Raw genomic sequence first — 18,241 nt, forward strand, 5'->3', positions numbered from 1 at the left:
TATAGGGGGGGAAAAAAATCTGTGATGCTACTGGAGTTCTCATTCTTTTCTATGTTCTGATGTCAACTAGCATCTGAATTGTTAGGGGTGGAAAAATACACTTTATTTTTAGGGTGTCAGGTCCTGGGTTGCATATTGGTTAAAATGAGTTAAACATCTCGCGGGGACACATATGACCGGTGACCGGGTGTCACATAGTCTGTGTCACAGTGCTATCCCTGGCTGACAGCCCCCCCCCCCACTTCGGTGGACAGGAAGATCTGTCATAGGAGCTTTACCAGCACACTCCAGCTGGATTGGTAAGTAGAATTTCCCTCTTCCCACATCCTTGGATGTGGTGTGGGGTACGGGTACTCCCTGGGGTAGTCGGTCCTGCGGGCTCCTCTACCCCTGTTCCCCCCTCCCCCTCATGGCAGCTTACCAGGCATCTGTAGTGTTTTGGGTTTGCGGGTGTGAGTTCTGGCCAGTGGTCATGCTGCATGTGTTTTGTTGCTCCTGTCTTAAACTGTTAATAAATTAATAAAAACATTGAAATACAAAACTTGATTGAACAAGCTGAAGTTAGAAGCCTTTGGCTGCTATGCACAGCTGTACCAGATTCTGAGTGCGTCAGTTTTGGTAGATCTCCCCCATTGTGTTTCAGGGCCAGAGCACATCCCTTCGTCAGGGCTTTAAAATTAAAAAAAAAAAAAAAGATTGGTGTACTGTCTAAACAAGCTGCTTATAGATGCTGTGCTTTCACACCAGCCAGGTTTGAAGAAACACATATACCTTACTCAGTCCAGTGTAGACTAATCTTATTTTTCAAGCCCTGATAAAAGAAGTCTGTTCTGGCTTCCGAAACATGTTGGATCCAAAAAAATAATGTTCTATTATGGAAATGAGTGTCTGGATAATCAGCCTCAAATGTGGTGCTTCATCTTATACTTTCAATTTTAACTGCAATGCACCAGGTATATTTTCTACAGTACCCATTTTTTGTCATGAAATGCTGAGAATATTGTTCAGGTAGTACCTTCCTAAAATTAAAAATAATGTTGGGTCATCACCCCCCTCCCCCAAGCAAGGCAACACCTTCTACAGACACTATATGGTGGTCTGACATGCAGGCAAAATCTGACTGCCAATGATCCTCTTACATAGTGTCTGTCTTTCTCTCTCTCTCTTTCTTTCTTTTTCTTTCACTCTCTCTCTTTCTTTCTTTCTCTCTTTTTCTCTCTGCCCCTGGTCTACATGGTTATAATTCAGCAAACTCTTACCTACTTCCTGGGATTTAAACATTTCCTGCTCCAGTACGGTGTAGCAGAAAATTTGGATGGCATCAAACCCAGAATGGCTTGATCAGATTGGATATATCTTTTTAGAAAATATTTTCCTTTAATCAGGGCTGTCAAACCAGCTGCTGGAAAGACTGTAGTGTTTTTTTTTTTTTTTATTTAAATAGCCACAAGTCATTATTTGTACTTGTATCTATCCTACCTAACAAAGCACAGCCCTGATGAAGGGAGAATCTTTTCTAACACCTGAAATGTATTGTCTTTATTTTTTTTTTTACTAATGGAATTTGAACTTGGACTATCTACATTGGTTTGCTCTCTTTTTTTCTACAATTTGCATGCTGTACAGCAGAGGTGTCAAACTCAATTTCATTATGAGCCTCATCAGCTTTATGGTTGCCCTCAAAAGGCCAGTTGTATATAAATGTATCTACTCTTTATCATAATAATTGCCTCTGAATCCAATTATTACTGATTTTAGTAATAACTGAAGACTTAAGCTGTGAAAGGAAGGTGCACACCGACACGGAGTCCCCTCACACTCCTGTAGCAGATGAAGTCTGAAAAGGAGAGTCGCACACCACTGGTATTATCAACAAGAAACATTATTGGAAGCTTCTCAGACAGAACATGGTTCTGTCATGGTGAGCATGTTCTGAGTAGTCTCCATCAAAATTTCATGTGGATGATACCATCTGTGTGCGACCCTCCTTTTCAACTGGCATAGAATTGTATTATTCTCATAATAATTGTAAACATATGTTTAGAGCCCCCCCCCATTAGAAGCCAAGAGTCCCCCACCCTGCCTGACATCACAGTGCACCACCCCCTTACCTTGTTCTGCTGCTGGGAAGAAGCTGGGGGAGGAGTTGCAGGAGAGGTGTGAGGGCCACATTCAGCCCATGGGCCTTGTGTTTGACACGTGCTGTACAGTGTAAGAGAGAGTGAACCTGCATCTGTGCACATTGTCCATCAAAGGGCAAGACTAAAGCCAGTTATACATGGGCACTGTGGTTGTACATAAGTCAGTCTACCGATCAACGTCTGTACAACTGCCCTGCTGGATTTTCCCAGCTGGATCAGTGCTGCAGGCTATAGCCTGCAACGCTGATCAGTGTATTCTGACAGCATGGAGTTTTCCCCGCTGTTAGAAAACAAAAGCTCATCTGGGAGGATTCCCCCATCAACCCACATCATTGAATGTGTGGATAGTGGAATCAGGGGATTTTTTCCCGTTCAACCCGCTGGTTCCATGAAAAAAACGCACCCTAATAGCAGAACTTTAGACAACTATTTTAAAATAGACATTCAAAAGTGATTTTAAATACTATTAGAAAAACTGTTTGAACTACTGTATCTTTATGATAAATTCCAATAAACAACTTGCAGACCAAGGAAAGTTATTATTTGGAGTTCTGCTTTAAATGTACACTATACAGTGGAAATACATGCAGCTAGGAATCACACTTTCTAGATCTCTATAACTGTATCTGAATTTTCTGTATGGCAATGAATTCCAACCTGCACATACCTTCACTAATCTTTAGTGTATCCAGCAGAAACCCATTACACATTATTATGCAAATACCAACTTCAGTTAGGAAATTTCACTGCCTACCACACCCCAATATTGCTCAGTGAAGCCACTCAGCTCAGTAAAGGGGCTAATTATGTGCTGAAGTCAGGCCAAAGCCTCAACATTCCAGGATTACAGGTCTCCTAGGTGCTTAGTGAAGGTATTTGAAGGCTCCTGCAGTTGACACTTGCTGTTCCTTTAGTCCTATGCATTATATTACAGGTACGTTTTAAGCAAAATATAAATGGACTTCAAATTTAGTTCAGGTTCACTGAGCAATTTCCAGGTAACCTTCCGCTATGCCCTGCATCAATACATGTAATAATTCTCTGTGTTAAGTTACTGTTATTTTCACCTCAAAACCTGAATTTTTTTATCAGACTGGCAATGGGAGTACCTGAATTGCCTATGGCAGTGGGAAGGAGATGCACAGCATAGATAATTAGCACTCCGTCATACTTTTTCTAGTGGAAATGTTGCTTGCTTATGTGTTGACTCTGACAGCTGTTGACACTGCAAACAAATGTCAGAAGGGTTGGGGTAAAAGCTAAACAAATGTACAAGCCAAGCACACTGAATAGAATTGGGGTAAAGTCCAAACGTTGGGGCTGGGACACCTAGAGCAAAAATTTGAAGTTAAGAAAATGTGAATCTTATCCTTCAGGGCAAAGCCATATTCGAACATAAAGCTTCCACTGGAACCATAGACTGGTTTGCACAGGTAAAAGGGAATATTTTTCAGGTAGACAATGGCCACTATAAGTGCTTGAAAAGTATTTTTATTTTTCAAAGTGTTTTCCTAAATTTGTGACATTTATCCCAGGCTGATTTTTGTTCCCCCAGCTTACTCTGTCCCTGCCACGGTAGTCATGTACACAGAATAGGAAGAGCCAGTTTTACAAGTGTCAAAGCAGACAGTGCTTTGCCGGCCGCTACATTCCATCTAAGAGGAAATAGCTGGTCTGATGTCAGTCACTTGAGAAACCTTTACACCTCTGTGCTCATTTACTGCCAGAATGTAGCAGGTTTGCTTCTGCATTGTGAAGATCATCTGTCAACACTTTAAGATATTCTCCTTTGTTATTAAGCTTGTGCTTCTCTCCACTGTCAAGCTTTTGCCTGTCTTGCCAATTATAGTTAAGGTACAATAGAGTATTCACTGGCTCCCAGTCTCACAGTGGCAGCACAAAAAATGATTTGTAAGTCTTTATTCATCTGAATTTTACAATAGAGGTCCCGAGGAATGCAAATAATCTCTCTAAGGACTCGGCAGAGATCCTGCTAAAATGGCAGTGTACCACTTGCTGTCTGCAGTGCATGATGTAACCCTTTCCTTGATAGGAATATACTAGGGTGACAAGAATTTTGCGAAGATATTCTAATCAATATTCAAATTTAGCATTTTAATTTTTTTTTTATTTATTTTACAATCCTAAATTTTGAACTAGCATCCAAATTACTCCTGCCTTCAAATTAGATGGGAAACAGGGTTGTGAATAACCTTTAGCCTTAAACCCTGAGCTCCATTTTCCAGAAGATACACATTTCAGCATGGAGGTTGTGTGTTTTCAATGTGTTGACTTGGGTTTTATCTACATTCTCTTGATTTATGCCAAAATCCAAAGTCATTTTGATAGGTTAGCTTGTGCTTGAATCGGCATAAATGATGCATTGTCCTCCAGAATTCATCAGCTATGTACATTTGGATGGAATGTTTAATTGCTTTTCTACATTGCCAGATTGTTTTTGTTTTTGTTTTTTTTTTGCTCCCAGTTGAATCTTGTTAAACAGGTATATATTTCAGCTTTTAACTGGGTACCTCTTGAGTAGCGAATGAAAATATAAAGTGCTGCTTTTTACAGTAGATGTATTTTGATATACATCATTAGATGAAATGGTTCTCTTCAGCTTAACCACTTGTCCTCCAGAGGATTTAACCCTCTTCCTGACCAAAAGAAAAGACTTTCATTGGGCTATATTCATTTTTGCAACATGGTCTTGAATGAATTTGTTAGGAAAAATACTTTTTTGTGTGTGCAAATTAACAAATCTTGTTTGAAATCAATGGCCCGTATTTGTGGTTAACGTAGACATAATCCAAACCTCAAATATTTCATGCAGTCTTTACAATGTTAACATCATATCAAAAGTAATTTTCAGTCTTCTTAAGTTTGCAGCTTTCATTAAAATGTTACTTGGTGATCCAGCCATAAGGGGTCCTTGTTTAGGCATCTCCTGTTTTAGGGTGATGACACTGTCCCTGTTTTCCAATTCCTATGTTAGCACTGTGTTGCGTGTCTCCTGGTGGTGACTATGAGCAGCCATGCTGGCGCTAATTGTGAAGGAATATTGAGCTGTTGTAATCATGAGAAGACCACTCTGAGCAACAATATACAGCCAGTGCTAGATCAAGTGCATGTAAACAGGGAGTGGCTTCTTTAGTATGTCTGCAGAAATTAGATTGCCTGTTGGTCGGGAATGCATGCAATTTACACATGTTCCCAGACCCGCTACAGTGTGAACCTAGGCTAAGAGCATGAATGGAGTATCTACTGCAGGCTAATATAGTATTTAGGCTGCCTTGGGTACTGAGGCACTGTTGAGCCTATAATCCTCCCCCCAGATTAGTTGATTTTAAATAGACATTTGTTGTGCTGGGTGGTGCTTCTTCATAAAAAGGGTAAGCCCCACTCCACATGATTGTCCAGCCCTGTAGATAGTTCATGTAGTGGACATTGCACTGGGTGTAAGCTCTGTGCCTAATTACCACTACAAAGCAAAGATGTGGAGCAGTTTCAAGAGGCTGCAGCTGGCACCAAAAAGAAGTTCCAACAGTAACAGATGTGTATTAACTTAATCTACCAGCTACTTGCAGCAACAAGTTTGCTGTTTAGGAAATCTATACTTAAAAAAAAAAAACAAATAAAAAAAAACCACAGAGACTCCCATATTTAGTTGTCCTCCTGAAAATGTTCATTTGATGGTTGTTTATGACTTGAATGTTTTTTCAGTCTTTGACCTGAAACAAGCATGCAGCAAGTGAGGTTAGAACACTTGTTCCGTGTACTTGTTCCTAGTCGGTGACTCAGAATTACTGAAGGCAGAGGATCATGATGAGGGCCAGGCAAATAACCTTTTTAAGAGAGGCTAGCAGTGTCAGCCTTTATTTTAGTGTTGGCAAGGGTCATCCTTCAGGAATATAGTTACAGAACTGCAGTTTATGCGATTGGCTTAAAGTGACTCTAAAGGCTTTTTTTTTTTTAAAGAAAAATAAACTTACCTGCTCTGTGTAGTGGTTTTGCACAGAGCAGCCTGGATCCTCCTCTTCTCAAGTCCCCCGCAGACTCTCCTGGCCCCTCCCTCCTGTCAGGTGCCCCCACAGCAAGCGACTTCCTATGGGGGTACCCTCTGCTCTGTGTGTCCATTTACACATGGAGTTGCGGCTCGGCCCCACCCTCTCTCTCTCTCTTCTCATTGGCTCACTGGCTGTGATTGACAGCAGTAGGAGCCAGTTGCTCCCGCTTCTGTCACAGCCAACAAGAAGGAGTCCCGGGATAGCCCAGACTTCAGTGTACAGCGCTGGATTGAGAGGGGCTTAAGTGAGTATTAGAAGGACTGGGGGGGATGCTGCACACAGAAGATTTTTTACCTTCATGCATAGAATGCATGAAGGTAAAAAAACCTTGAGCTTTTACAACCACTTTAATTACCAGTAATCCTACTGTGTAAGAGTTTAATAGGATGAATTAATTCACTGAAGATTTGCTGTCGATATTATGGCATGCTGAATGATATGCTTTACATTATTTTTACTGGGTATGTACCGTGTGACTAACTATAATCAATCCAAACTGACTAACCACGATCATCCATACTGTACACAGATACAGTCTTGAGATAAGATGAAAGGCTATCCCACACTTTTTATTGTTGTGGAGATAGTCTTAGAGGTGAGATTATTGATATTACGGAAGTGCGAGCTTGATTAAAAACAGACTTTTAGCAACAATTCAGTGAAACACCAGCTTTGTGTCATGCTGTATTTTATGTCTGAAAAGCCATATTTTATACACTTGAGCAGGAGATGGTGGTACCATATAAATATAGTAATTTACTATAAATAATAGTAATATGCTTAAAACGACTGCAGTCTGGTTTCTGTGGGCAATACACACATTAGCTTTCCTTCGGTTTACAGATCAGCTCCGTTATACCTTCTTTCCAATCTCACAGCTAAACAGTTGAAATACATATATATTGCTGCACCTGCCAAAGGATTTTCAGTTCTGGTTAGCCAGTCTTGTTACCCTGCCATACTGCACAGTCTGATTCAATATCCACTGTAACCTGGCCACCTCCAGTTTTTTTGTGAAAAGATTGCCTCCTTTTCTCACTGCACTGTGGAGGAATTATACCATTGCAAGACTGGCAGAACAGGATTGATAATATTTTGGGCAGGTGAAGACAATGCAAATAAAAATAAATCTAATCAATGTTGGGCTGAATTGCTGCTTTAAAGAATTTCTCCAAGGAAAAGCCTTCAGCGCATGGCTTGGAAGGCAGAATAATGTTCCTTAGGCTAAATTCACTTCTTTGTGTGCAATTTAATTCAAGGTCATTGTGATCAACAGGTCTTTAAATAGTTAATGATGCGTCATTGGAAAACAGACATTAATTTTTTCCAACAAACACACATCACATAGAAGTGAAATAATATCTTTTGAAACTATAGTTAACCTGTGTACATATGTTAGTGGGCATTAAAGCTCATGATGTGAAAAGGCCTAGACGAAAATGGCAACTGGGGGCAGGGTGAACTAAAAAGTGCTGCTGCTTCCTTGCAGGTACCATACGGTTTGTCTCTACATTGTCTGCGTTGCCCTGATCTGTTACATCATGTTGAAGAAAAAGCCATTTGTCTTGATTTGAAACTTGGCCCCAACTTCCAGGAATAGATTTGTAGCTTTCAGTGCTGATACTACAGCTAAAAAGAAAAAAAAAATCTGTAATTTTCCATTATCCAAAGTTTACTCCTTTATAGGCCCTGAATATCTGCATCTTTGTAGCTGTTCATGGCAACATTGAAGTCCATGGAGAACGTGATCTGGGCATGACAAGTCAATACTCATACTTCCTAAGCCCAGCAATCAGAGGACTAAAGCCGCTAGCTTAGCGGTCACACTGGCAGCACACAGGAGCAATCTGCCCTGATGAATCCACCAACCTTTACATCTGTCTCCGGTACCTCAGTCTTCCACTGACATTCCAGGAGACTTGGTGATCGCTCAGTCACCTTCCAAACTCTCAATCACAGAATGTCCCCAGTCGTGGAAGTAGAGGGCCTGTGAAACATGATACGGGCTTTCCTCACTAAAGCAGATATGAAAGCGCTCTTTCAATGACTGGAGCAGAACCATAAGCAAGATCTGCAGCTAATCCAATCAGAGGTGCAACAACTCATCAACCAGGTCTCTGCTGGTGAGACATCACCCGCTACCCTGGAACAGAGAGGGGCGGCTCTGGAACAGAAACAGGCTGCAGCCATGCAGATGCAGCTGGAAGATTTGGAGAACTGGAGCCATTGGAACAATCTGCAGCTCTGGGGCTTCCCAGAGGCTTCGGGGCCCGAACACCTCTATGACACTGTCATGGGCATTTTACACAAAGCACTAGATGTGTACCTCCAGTGGACTTTGAACTGGACAGAGACCACTGTGCTCTGGGACCCAGGTCTTCAGATTTGACCAGGCCAAGGGACCATAGACCTCAACACGGTCCTCACACTCTGGCAACTTCTAATGTTCAAGAAACAAATCTATTTTTATGTGCCATGGTACCTTAGGGGCTCCCTGTTCTGTTCTGTACCCTTGAGGTTGATCCATCCATGAGACTCATGAACACCACAACTCATATATAGGTTATATATGACACTTGGTGGTGAAGCTTCTACTTTACCCATGTGCAGCCCCCCTTCTGCTTGGGGGCTCCCACACGTAGGTTTTGAAATGTTATCTCTGGTCACTTGTGTGTAAGTCACTCCTGTCATAGGTGCTGATATTAAATGGTATTATTATTAACAAAAATAATAATAGTTAGTTATTAAATCGTTTTATATTTTCATGAGAAGTTGTAGGACATGGGCTGACAAGGTCTTGGATTACCCATTTGCAATTCTGTTATGCTTGTTACCTGCCGGTTGCAGCCTCTACTTCCAGATGTCCCACTTGCCGCTTAGGTGGCTGTATATTGTATGCTTAATATTTTGACCAAGGGAGCTGTCTGGAAAGGGACATACGCAATACAGCATTTGGGAAGTGTATAGACTACATCAGGGGTAGGCCACATTTGAGAGGGGGAGATCTCCCTGAACAACATGAAAAAGATCAAAGATCACCGGGGTTTGAAGCCCTTTTCGTTTTTTTAATAAATTAACTATATATTTATAAGTATATAAAACAAATGTCACTGTATATAATATATATAATAAAATAAATGTCACTGTAAAAAGATACACTTAGCCTACCTTACAAGTGGACCATGTTAGTAGGGTAGTGGTAGGTGTGGACAGTGTCAGTAGGGCAATGGATGGTGTGTGGACGATATCAGCAGTTTTTTATTTTGTGTTTTTTTTTTTTAATTATTATTTTTTTTTTAATTTTTAAGGAGCCCCATTGGGGGGGCTTTGGTGAAATATCAGGGGTCAAACAGTTTTGAGTCAGAGAAAGAGACTGTGGACAGAGGTTCCCCAGTCCCTTTCTCTGCAGCCTTAGCTGCACTAGACAGTGAATGAATGGAAAGTGCTCTGTGCTGAGCAGCTTCCCATTCATTTACAAACGGGAGCATAGTAAACACTGTTTACTATGCTTCATTTATGAATGGATACATTTAGTGATTGGTACCGATCACTGACTGTATTCATTTCAGCTCTCCATCATGAAAGAGCCCCAGCAGCAACCAGAGGGAGGGGTGAGAAGAAGAACCCAGCAGCGCTGCAGGGGGATCCAATGGAGCACACACGGGGGCTGGGAAACACAAAGAAGAGGAGCCTGGAGAGTAGGGGAGGTGGGGATGGCATTTGGTGGAGCTGACGGGGTGTATTTTCTTCCCTGCTGCAGCTGAATGCCGGCAGGAGGGTGAGAATGAGTAGTGGGCATTGCTGACATTCATCTGCTGCAGGGAGGAGAATACAACCCATCGGTTCCATTGAATGCTGTCCCTCCCTCCCTTTCTCTCCAGGTTTTGGGGTCGGCAACCTACCCGTCACCCGACCTCAATCGACGGGTTGCCAACCCCTGGACTACGTAGAAGAGATATGGAATTAGCCAAACGCTCACTGATTGTTGGGTAGAGGGAAATATATGCTTTTTGGGCTATACTCTGTGAAGTGTACTTCATTGATCCTTCAGCTCAGGATACGTGGCAACCATTTGATAACTTTTCTCTCTCATTGCCTCGTATGTTGGCTCAGACATTGTCGTTTTCTGGATACCTTTTCTACGTTCGTCCTGGGCTGGGTTGGTTCCCTGTTTTTTTTCTTTTGTTTTTTTTTAATCTGGGTTATTGTTTTTATCATCAAACCATGGCCTGTGCTGAGCAAGGTGGACAGGGTTACCTCTCCTGAATATCAATTTTATAGTGATGAGCTTAGAAAATATTTTGGCTATAATATTATTACTCTGGAGCTGTTTGGCCTTATTTCAGTTTTTCTCTCCTTGCCCTCTGCTCAATTGATTATTTATCTTGGAATGCTGGCCTTTCCTTTACCATGCACAACATGGCCCTTGTTGGGAGCACAGTAATTTGCTCTTAGCTTTGTTAAACCTTGTCCCCAATAGGCCTACAGTCACGTGGCTTGAGTGTCACCCTTGAGTGAGTGCTTTTGCAACGTTTCCTTGAAGCCTAAATGCGTCTTAATTCTTTATTGGGGGGTTTTGTAACCTTTCTCACTACTCTTTTTCCTTCCTTCCTCCTCCCCATCATATCTTCCCCCACCCCCTTTTTCTCTCCTATCAGTTTCTGTTCAGGCACACGATTTATAGTTGACTATATCATCCCAGACTGCATTAACTAAACTGATCTCTCTAAACGTAAGGGGGTTTAACACACCCGAAAAATGCTCTATTGTTCTGTCTATGAATAAGGGCCTGTCTCTGTTTTATTTAGGACACATTTTAGAGCTAGCAAAGTGCAGAGATTGCACAACTGATTCTACCCAAAACTGTATCATAGCTGCTTGCCTGATTCTAAATCTGAGGGGGTCAGTATTCTTCTCCACAGCTGTGTACCATTGGTCCCATCTGGATACTTGGAATGATGCTAAAAGTAGGACTCTTTCTTGAAGAACCACATATTTACAGTCTAGTGAATCTCTATCTCTTCAACTCAAATCAGGTACCTTTTCTGGAGACTACAAAACACAAACAGAGAATGCACCAGCTTTGTTTATTATCCCACAGTATTTATAAAAAAAAACCACGTAAAATATACTCATAAACATCAGATGAAAAATCGCTTAAAGCGGAGTTCCAGTGAAACTATAAAAAAATAAGTCATTAGCTACAAAAACTGTAGCTGCTGACTTTTAAAAAACAGCCACTCACCTGCATCCCGTGGTGTCCTCTCCGCAGCCAGTTTCACTGGCTGCCCTGTGTTATCAGCGCGCCATCTTTAGTGTGGGCGCCCAGCTGTGACAGCTTGCGGCTTTCTGAATGGTTCCGTAGTCTTCTGGGACCTGTCACGTGTCCCAGACTATGGAGAGGGAGGGACGGGAGGAGGACACCTTCCACTTCTGATTGTTTAGATGATCGCAGTGGGAGCGGGTGCCTGTCAATTTCAGGTACCCGTCAATTTTGGGTACCCGCTCTCCCCTCCATTCCCCAAAGGTGCCAATCCTAAACGGGGAGCGGGGGACCAGCCTTTAAAGCGGAACTTCCCTTTTTGGATGGAACTCTGCTTTAACAAGCCACTTGTCCGTAGCTACAAAGTCCAGGTGTCTTAGCATACTCCAAAGCCCAGGAAGACCTCAGGATCTTGAATGGCTGACTCATTTCGAAGGGTAAAGCACTTTCCTTAGAGCCAAACTTATAGAGCTCCTTGCTTTTATAGAGGTCAATTTATACACACTCATAGATGTGACATGAAATCTGGAGCACCACCTATAATGCAGGGAGAATTCTACCTAGGGGGAAGGAGGTACCAGCCTAGAGATCTCCAAAACCCCAATCACATACAAGCATCCAATTACTAAATAAAGTAATAATAACAATAATGATGATATGAGTAGTAATGATACTCATGTATGAATATATGATCCATTTCAGTGCCTGTATGTTTATTTGCATTGATATCAACAGCTAGAAGGGCCCAACTGTTAGGTCTCTCTTCAGCAATAAATCAATAATAAAACCATATTGCATACCACATTTTTTGACACTGCTCCTATATTGATGGTGTAAAAATTGGGGGTGGGGGGGAGGAATCTCTAGAAATATGAAAGGAGGACCTGGCAGCTAAAAAGAGGGTACGCTACATAAATTTCTGTACAAATTGTTTTATTGGTACGCATTATCCTTTTATTTGAGTATACATGCTTGCTGGGAGAGACTACCCTGGCCATACAGACATGAATGTCTTGAGGAGTCCTGATAGAGGAATAAATGGACCACCCTATTAAACCCCCCCCCCATTTCCCCCCCCCCCCCCCCCAATTTAGATTTTACATTGGGTATGCACAATGAAGTGGGTATTTCTCACATTTTGTTTGTATTTTTTATTTTCTGAGAGTCATCTTGCAATGGTGTGCTATGTTGCCAATTTTTCTATGTCAGACTTAGGCCTGACTGAGCTATTGTAGGATCCGCTCAGCTACCCGTGACAGGATGTGATTTTAATATTTCCAAGCTCTTTTTATGTATACCCTTTGTACCCTGGTATTTTTATTTTTTCTGTCTTTTATAAATAAAGAATTGATTGAAAAAACAAAAAAACATTGCAGTCCATGTTTGCATGGAGATGATCTCATTGAGAAGTAAATGTTACAATCACTTATAATTAGTGCTGCAAAAAACAACATTTTTCCATTTCACAAAGTCTTTCCCCTCCTATATGTTGCAGCCAGGTCTAAAGCTTTCTCTGCTTGAAACAGGCTTTTGACCACGAATCAAAATTGAGTGGTGGGTAAACAGTGACATTAACTGCAGCGTTTAAACCTTCTTCTGCAATTATCATTACAAATGATATATATGAAACAAGATTCTGATTCTGAGTTAATGTATGCAAATTTCTGTTTTCTTGCACAGAAATCGTAGCTTTTACACAGCCCAAGTTATATATTATTTCATTAACCTCCAGTAGCTGAGCTTGTGATCAAACATCAGTTATTGTATCACGCAGAATGAGATGTTTAGTAGTGTCTATTATGCAAGATTTTTGCATTGTTTTTTTCTGCAGCTTGAAAATAGCGTGTATATGTACTGTGTGTATATAGAGTATACAAACACTTTATGCATTATTTTGTGAATTGTCTCTGTGTAGGGTGTAACAATGCCATTGCTTTAAATTATAGCCAATATACTACTGTGCAAAAGTTTTAGGCAGGTGTGAAAAAAATCCTTCTGTCTCCTCTCTCTTCTGTAATCCCAGACAGTCTCAATGATGTTGGGATCATGGCTCTGTGGGGGCCAAACCATCCCTTCCAGAGCTCCTTGTTCTTCTTTACACTGTAGATAGTTCTTAATGACACTGGCTGTATGTATGGGGTTGTTGTCTTGCCGCAGAATAAATTTGGGGCCCATCACATTCCTCGCTGATGGTGTGGCATGATGGATAAGTATCTTCCTGTATTTCTCCACATTGAGGACAACATTGATCCTGACCAAATCTCCAACCCCATGTGCAGAAATGCAGCCTCAAACTTGCAAAGAACCTCCACTATTCTTCATTGTTGCCTGCAGACACTCCGTATTATACCGCTATCCAGCCCTTTTGGCGAACAAATTGGGGGAGATTTCCTAAAACTGGTGCCGCGCTGCATAGAAGCCAATCGGCTTCCAGGTTTTATTTTCAAAACTTAATTGAACAAGATGAAGTTAGAAGCTGATTGGTTACCGTGCACACATGCCAAATATGTCAAATTTTGACTCTGTGACTGAAACATGTTTTGAAATGGCAACACTGTGCAATGATGACCATCACAGCAGATAACCTCTCAGTTGCATTCTGATTACTGGTATGCAGTTGATTTCAGAAAGTATAAATATTGATTTCAGGTAATTATAGTAGCAGTACCTAAAATGCATTCATGTTTTTTCAGTGAATATATACGTGGAAAAATGTTTTTATTTTTTTCCTGGGAGTTCCAATTTCAGAGAATATTGATACATATCAAACATATACCACGTTCTACTGTCCCCATATCATTTTTTTTAAATGATAAAGCTGCAATAGATGGTTGATCTAAATCAGGGGGCGTGCAGCCTTTTGAGGAGTGAGGGCCACTTAAGTGACTTGTGTCTCAGGCCACAATGGAATTAAATGGTTCCGAATTCCACATTTTTTTATTTTGAATATAATAATAAATATTTTAAACATCCAGGATCATTATTTTCCATGGGACCAATCCATGTTGGATGTTTTCCCATTGTTTAATCACAAAAATCAAATTTTTTTTTTTCATTAACCAGATCACCATAAATCCCACTCTCGTGATCAGGTGTGACCAGCTAAAAAAGCTCCAAACCAGTGTTGCAACCTTCGCTATATCAGGGTCTTTGCAGCCATCACTTGAATTACGAAAACAAGGACTATGGACAATCTAAACAAAAAACAACAGAGCAGGGAAGCACATGTCCTAGTAGTGCAATAAACTTCTTTATACACACATAATACACTCACATGCTCCCAGAAGAACACCAAACTCATCACATAACTGTGAGAATCTACTTTCAGAACTCCTGTATGGATGTCACTAGATGTAATCCACTTGACTAAAGGCTCCTCTACCCGTGTCTGTGTGTTAGGGAGGAAAGAGAAGAACGTGGATCCAGCCACAATAGTGGATTGTGTAGGACAGCTGCCAGGATTATGGAGGACCGGCAATCATTCAGTAGAGCGGCGTACATTAAAGCTGTACTCCAGTTTATATGTGTTTTTCCTAAAATTTGCTGATCAACATTGTAGATATTTATTGTACTAGAGTTACTTCAAAATTGAAAGTCGTGTTATGTTAAATGTATTTCACTAAAAATTCTGTGATCGTAACAACAAATATTTAACTTCTTTATAAAAAAATTACTCAAAGGTTAACGGCCTTCGTTGAGGTAAACCCGTTGACCAGAATTTGCTGCTATATCTGAGCAGACAAAAATTGATCCTGATTGGCCCCTTTTGTCAATAGTCTCCTTAATGTGCCAACTTTCTAATACAGCAGCATGGAAAAATCCAGATGGCTCCCCTTGTTTCTAAGTGATGGCTATAGAAAGTGCCAGCCAATCCACAAAACTCAGTCTGAGACTACAAGGACTTGAGAGAACATTATTAAAGATTATTTTTAAAAAAGTGTATTCTATACTAAATAATCCTATTGCTATTGACCATGTAGGTGAGCACGTAGGTGTGAGTGACCATGTAGGTGAGCACGTAGGTGTGAGTGACCATGTAGGTGAGCACGTAGGTGTGAGTGACCATGTAGGTGAGCACGTAGGTGTGAGTGACCATGTAGGTGAGCACGTAGATTTGAATGACCATGTAGGTGAGCACGTAGGTGTGAGTGACCATGTAGGTGAGCACGTAGGTGTGAGTGACCATGTAGGTGAGCACGTAGGTGTGAGTGACCATGTAGGTGAGTACGTAGGTGTGAATGACCATGTAGGTGAGCAAGTAGGTGTGAGTGACCATGTAGGTGAGCACGTAGGTGTGAGTGACCATGTAGGTGAGCACTTAGGTGTGAGTGACCATGTAGGTGAGCACGTAGGTTTGAGTGACCATGTAGGTGAGCACGTAGGTGTGAGTGACCATGTAGGTGAGCACGTAGGTTTGAGTGACCATGTAGGTGAGCACTTAGGTGTGAGTGACCATGTAGGTGAGCACGTAGGTGTGAATGACCATGTAGGTGAGCACTTAGGTTTGAATGACCATATAGGTTAAATACTCTGCATTGCTTTCCTTGCCACTGCCATTCACACCTATAATGTTGCTGTTATAGGCCCCACCCCCTAAACCCCCCAGCCTAGATGATTAGGGTTGCCATGCATGACCCAGTCTTTTCTTAAACTCAGCAAAGAAATGAGATACACCTAGGTGAGGTTCAGCTTGTGTAACTAATCATGGTTGTTATAATGAGCAATTCCAACCATCAAAAGTGCTCATTCAGATTTTGGCATGTTTTTCATTAAAAAAAGGGAAAGCAAGTACTTGTGCATATATGTCTCCTCTGCAAACTAGTTCAGTGAGCTTCCAGCAGTTTTGCAAGAAAGCAGAAATGTCTTTCTGTCTGTGTTCACCTTTGGATGGTGAAAGTTCACGCTTGAACTAGGATGAAGTATTAATGGCAATGGTAGAAAGCATGATTTAGGACGTTTAGATGCAGCAGTGCTTACCCCAAGAACCATAAAGATGAGCGACATCCTAGGTTGCTGTAAAACATGGCAACTCCCACCCAATATTTAATATTTGCTTTTGGGTGGAGATATCAATGTTCTCCTACAGCTCTTTCCATGTCTTTTAAATTCTACCTCCTAAGACAGCACTTTAGAGAAGAAAAAAATGTCCAAAAGTAAAGGCAGATAAGAGTGAAATATTAATGGAGTACACCTGAAGCAATCATGCCCTGTTAATGCCTTGACCTTGGAAAGCAATATACAAGAAGGTGGCATTGTAAAGTCGTGCGCTTCTTATGAATATGGATGTGCTACTTGATAATAATGAATGTGGCACTGTCATGCATGCACTACAAGATAATGTTGTGCCCTCTTTTGTCTACAGGTTGATAAAAATTAAGGAGTGGGTGGACAAGCATGACCCGGGCGCTATGGTCATCCCTTTTAGCGGGGCCTTGGAACTGAAGCTGCAAGACATGAGTGATGAGGAGAAGCAGAAGTATCTGGAAGAGAATGTGACACAAAGGTTAATTAGCATTCATTTTCCCCACACTTTATTATCAACTATTTCCTTGCTGTAATTTAATTGCTTGCACTGATAGAATAATAAATGACAGCGTAATTACCATTATAAAGAGGGAATCTTCTCCTTTCTTTATCATGAGACAGAGTTGAAAAGATTTATTTTAAATTAAGCTTTTAACTGTCATCTGTCATCAGAGTGCTGTGTTTTTAATTATAGTATGGGGGGGGGGGGGCAAAGAAGGGGGGTTTACCTTAGAGGGCTACAATCAACCCAAAAATTCTTTCGTCATGCGATAGTAAAACCAGGAGCCTATTAAAAAAAAAAAAAAGATTTCTTTTTTTTTTTTTTTACCATAAACATGGTAAAATAGACTGGTAAATGTTGCAGTTAGCAACCTGCGTCGGTAAGCAAAATGCCCCCATAGAAAGTTACCTTTGAGTGGTTATTTTAGGATACTCTGAATCTTTTGGGGATGCAAGGGGTTAAGTTAACTTAGTATTTTGCCAGGTGGCACTTAACCAGCTCCTCTCATGAGCATGCCAGTTCCTGTTATTGAGTAGTGATGTTGCAAGCCCGTCCCCTCACTTGCTGATAATTGATCAGTCGCTTTCTTGTTGCAGCGCCTTGACCAAGATTATTAAAACCGGATATGCTGCACTGCAGCTTGAATACTTCTTCACTGCAGGCCCCGATGAAGTGAGAGCATGGACCATCAGGGTAAGACTTTGACTTTATTCATCAGCACCCACCCATCCCCCCCAGCCCCACTTGTGAATTCAGATTGATATCAAGCACTTGGTAGTCTGTCATGATGGAGGATAGCTAGTCATTACACAAGCTTTTTTTTTTTCCCTCTCGTGTCCAGGATAACTTTAATTATTTGAGAGCTGCTGAACGGTAAAAGTGGAGCAGCATTGATTGAGGCAGGTAACAATTGATTCTGCCTATTACACAGTCTATATTTCTTCATTCTGTTGAACCTGGTTACCCCCCCTCCTGCAAGCTTAGATAAGAAACGCAAGCTTTGTACTTGGTTAATCTGTGTGACCAAGGTTCTTCTCCAGTTAAATTGATGCTGCTCTTCATTCTATATTCACTAACTTTGTTTGGTTTGTGGGTGTTTAAGTCCTCCCTTCTTGTATTTTTTTTTTAACAGCCCCCAATTCTTCTCCCGGGTTATATTTTCAGCTGTGAAAGCAATATAACATCATTACACTCCTTGCAGATGCACAGCTGGCTTCCAAAACGTAAAGCCAGTGTGTAATAA

At 41.2% G+C, this 18,241-nt stretch overlaps 1 protein-coding gene across 3 annotated transcripts in view; it reads left to right on the forward strand.

Annotated features, from left to right (window-relative positions):
* The window catches only part of OLA1 (Obg like ATPase 1), a 282,107-nt gene that overhangs the window by 241,476 nt on the left and 22,390 nt on the right, over positions 1–18,241 (forward strand). For all 3 annotated transcript variants that reach the window (XM_089690486.1, XM_089690485.1, XM_089690484.1), the window contains exons 8-9: positions 16,834–16,974; positions 17,595–17,691. In XM_089690486.1, coding sequence (XP_089546612.1) covers positions 16,834–16,974; positions 17,595–17,691 — 238 coding nt within the window. The remainder of the gene's footprint in view (positions 1–16,833; positions 16,975–17,594; positions 17,692–18,241) is intronic.

The sequence above is a fragment of the Staurois parvus genome, unplaced genomic scaffold (assembly GCF_062004578.1).
Source record: "Staurois parvus isolate SC_StPar_1 unplaced genomic scaffold, SC_StPar_1.0 ptg000530l, whole genome shotgun sequence".
NCBI classification, from domain to species: Eukaryota; Metazoa; Chordata; class Amphibia; order Anura; family Ranidae; genus Staurois; species Staurois parvus.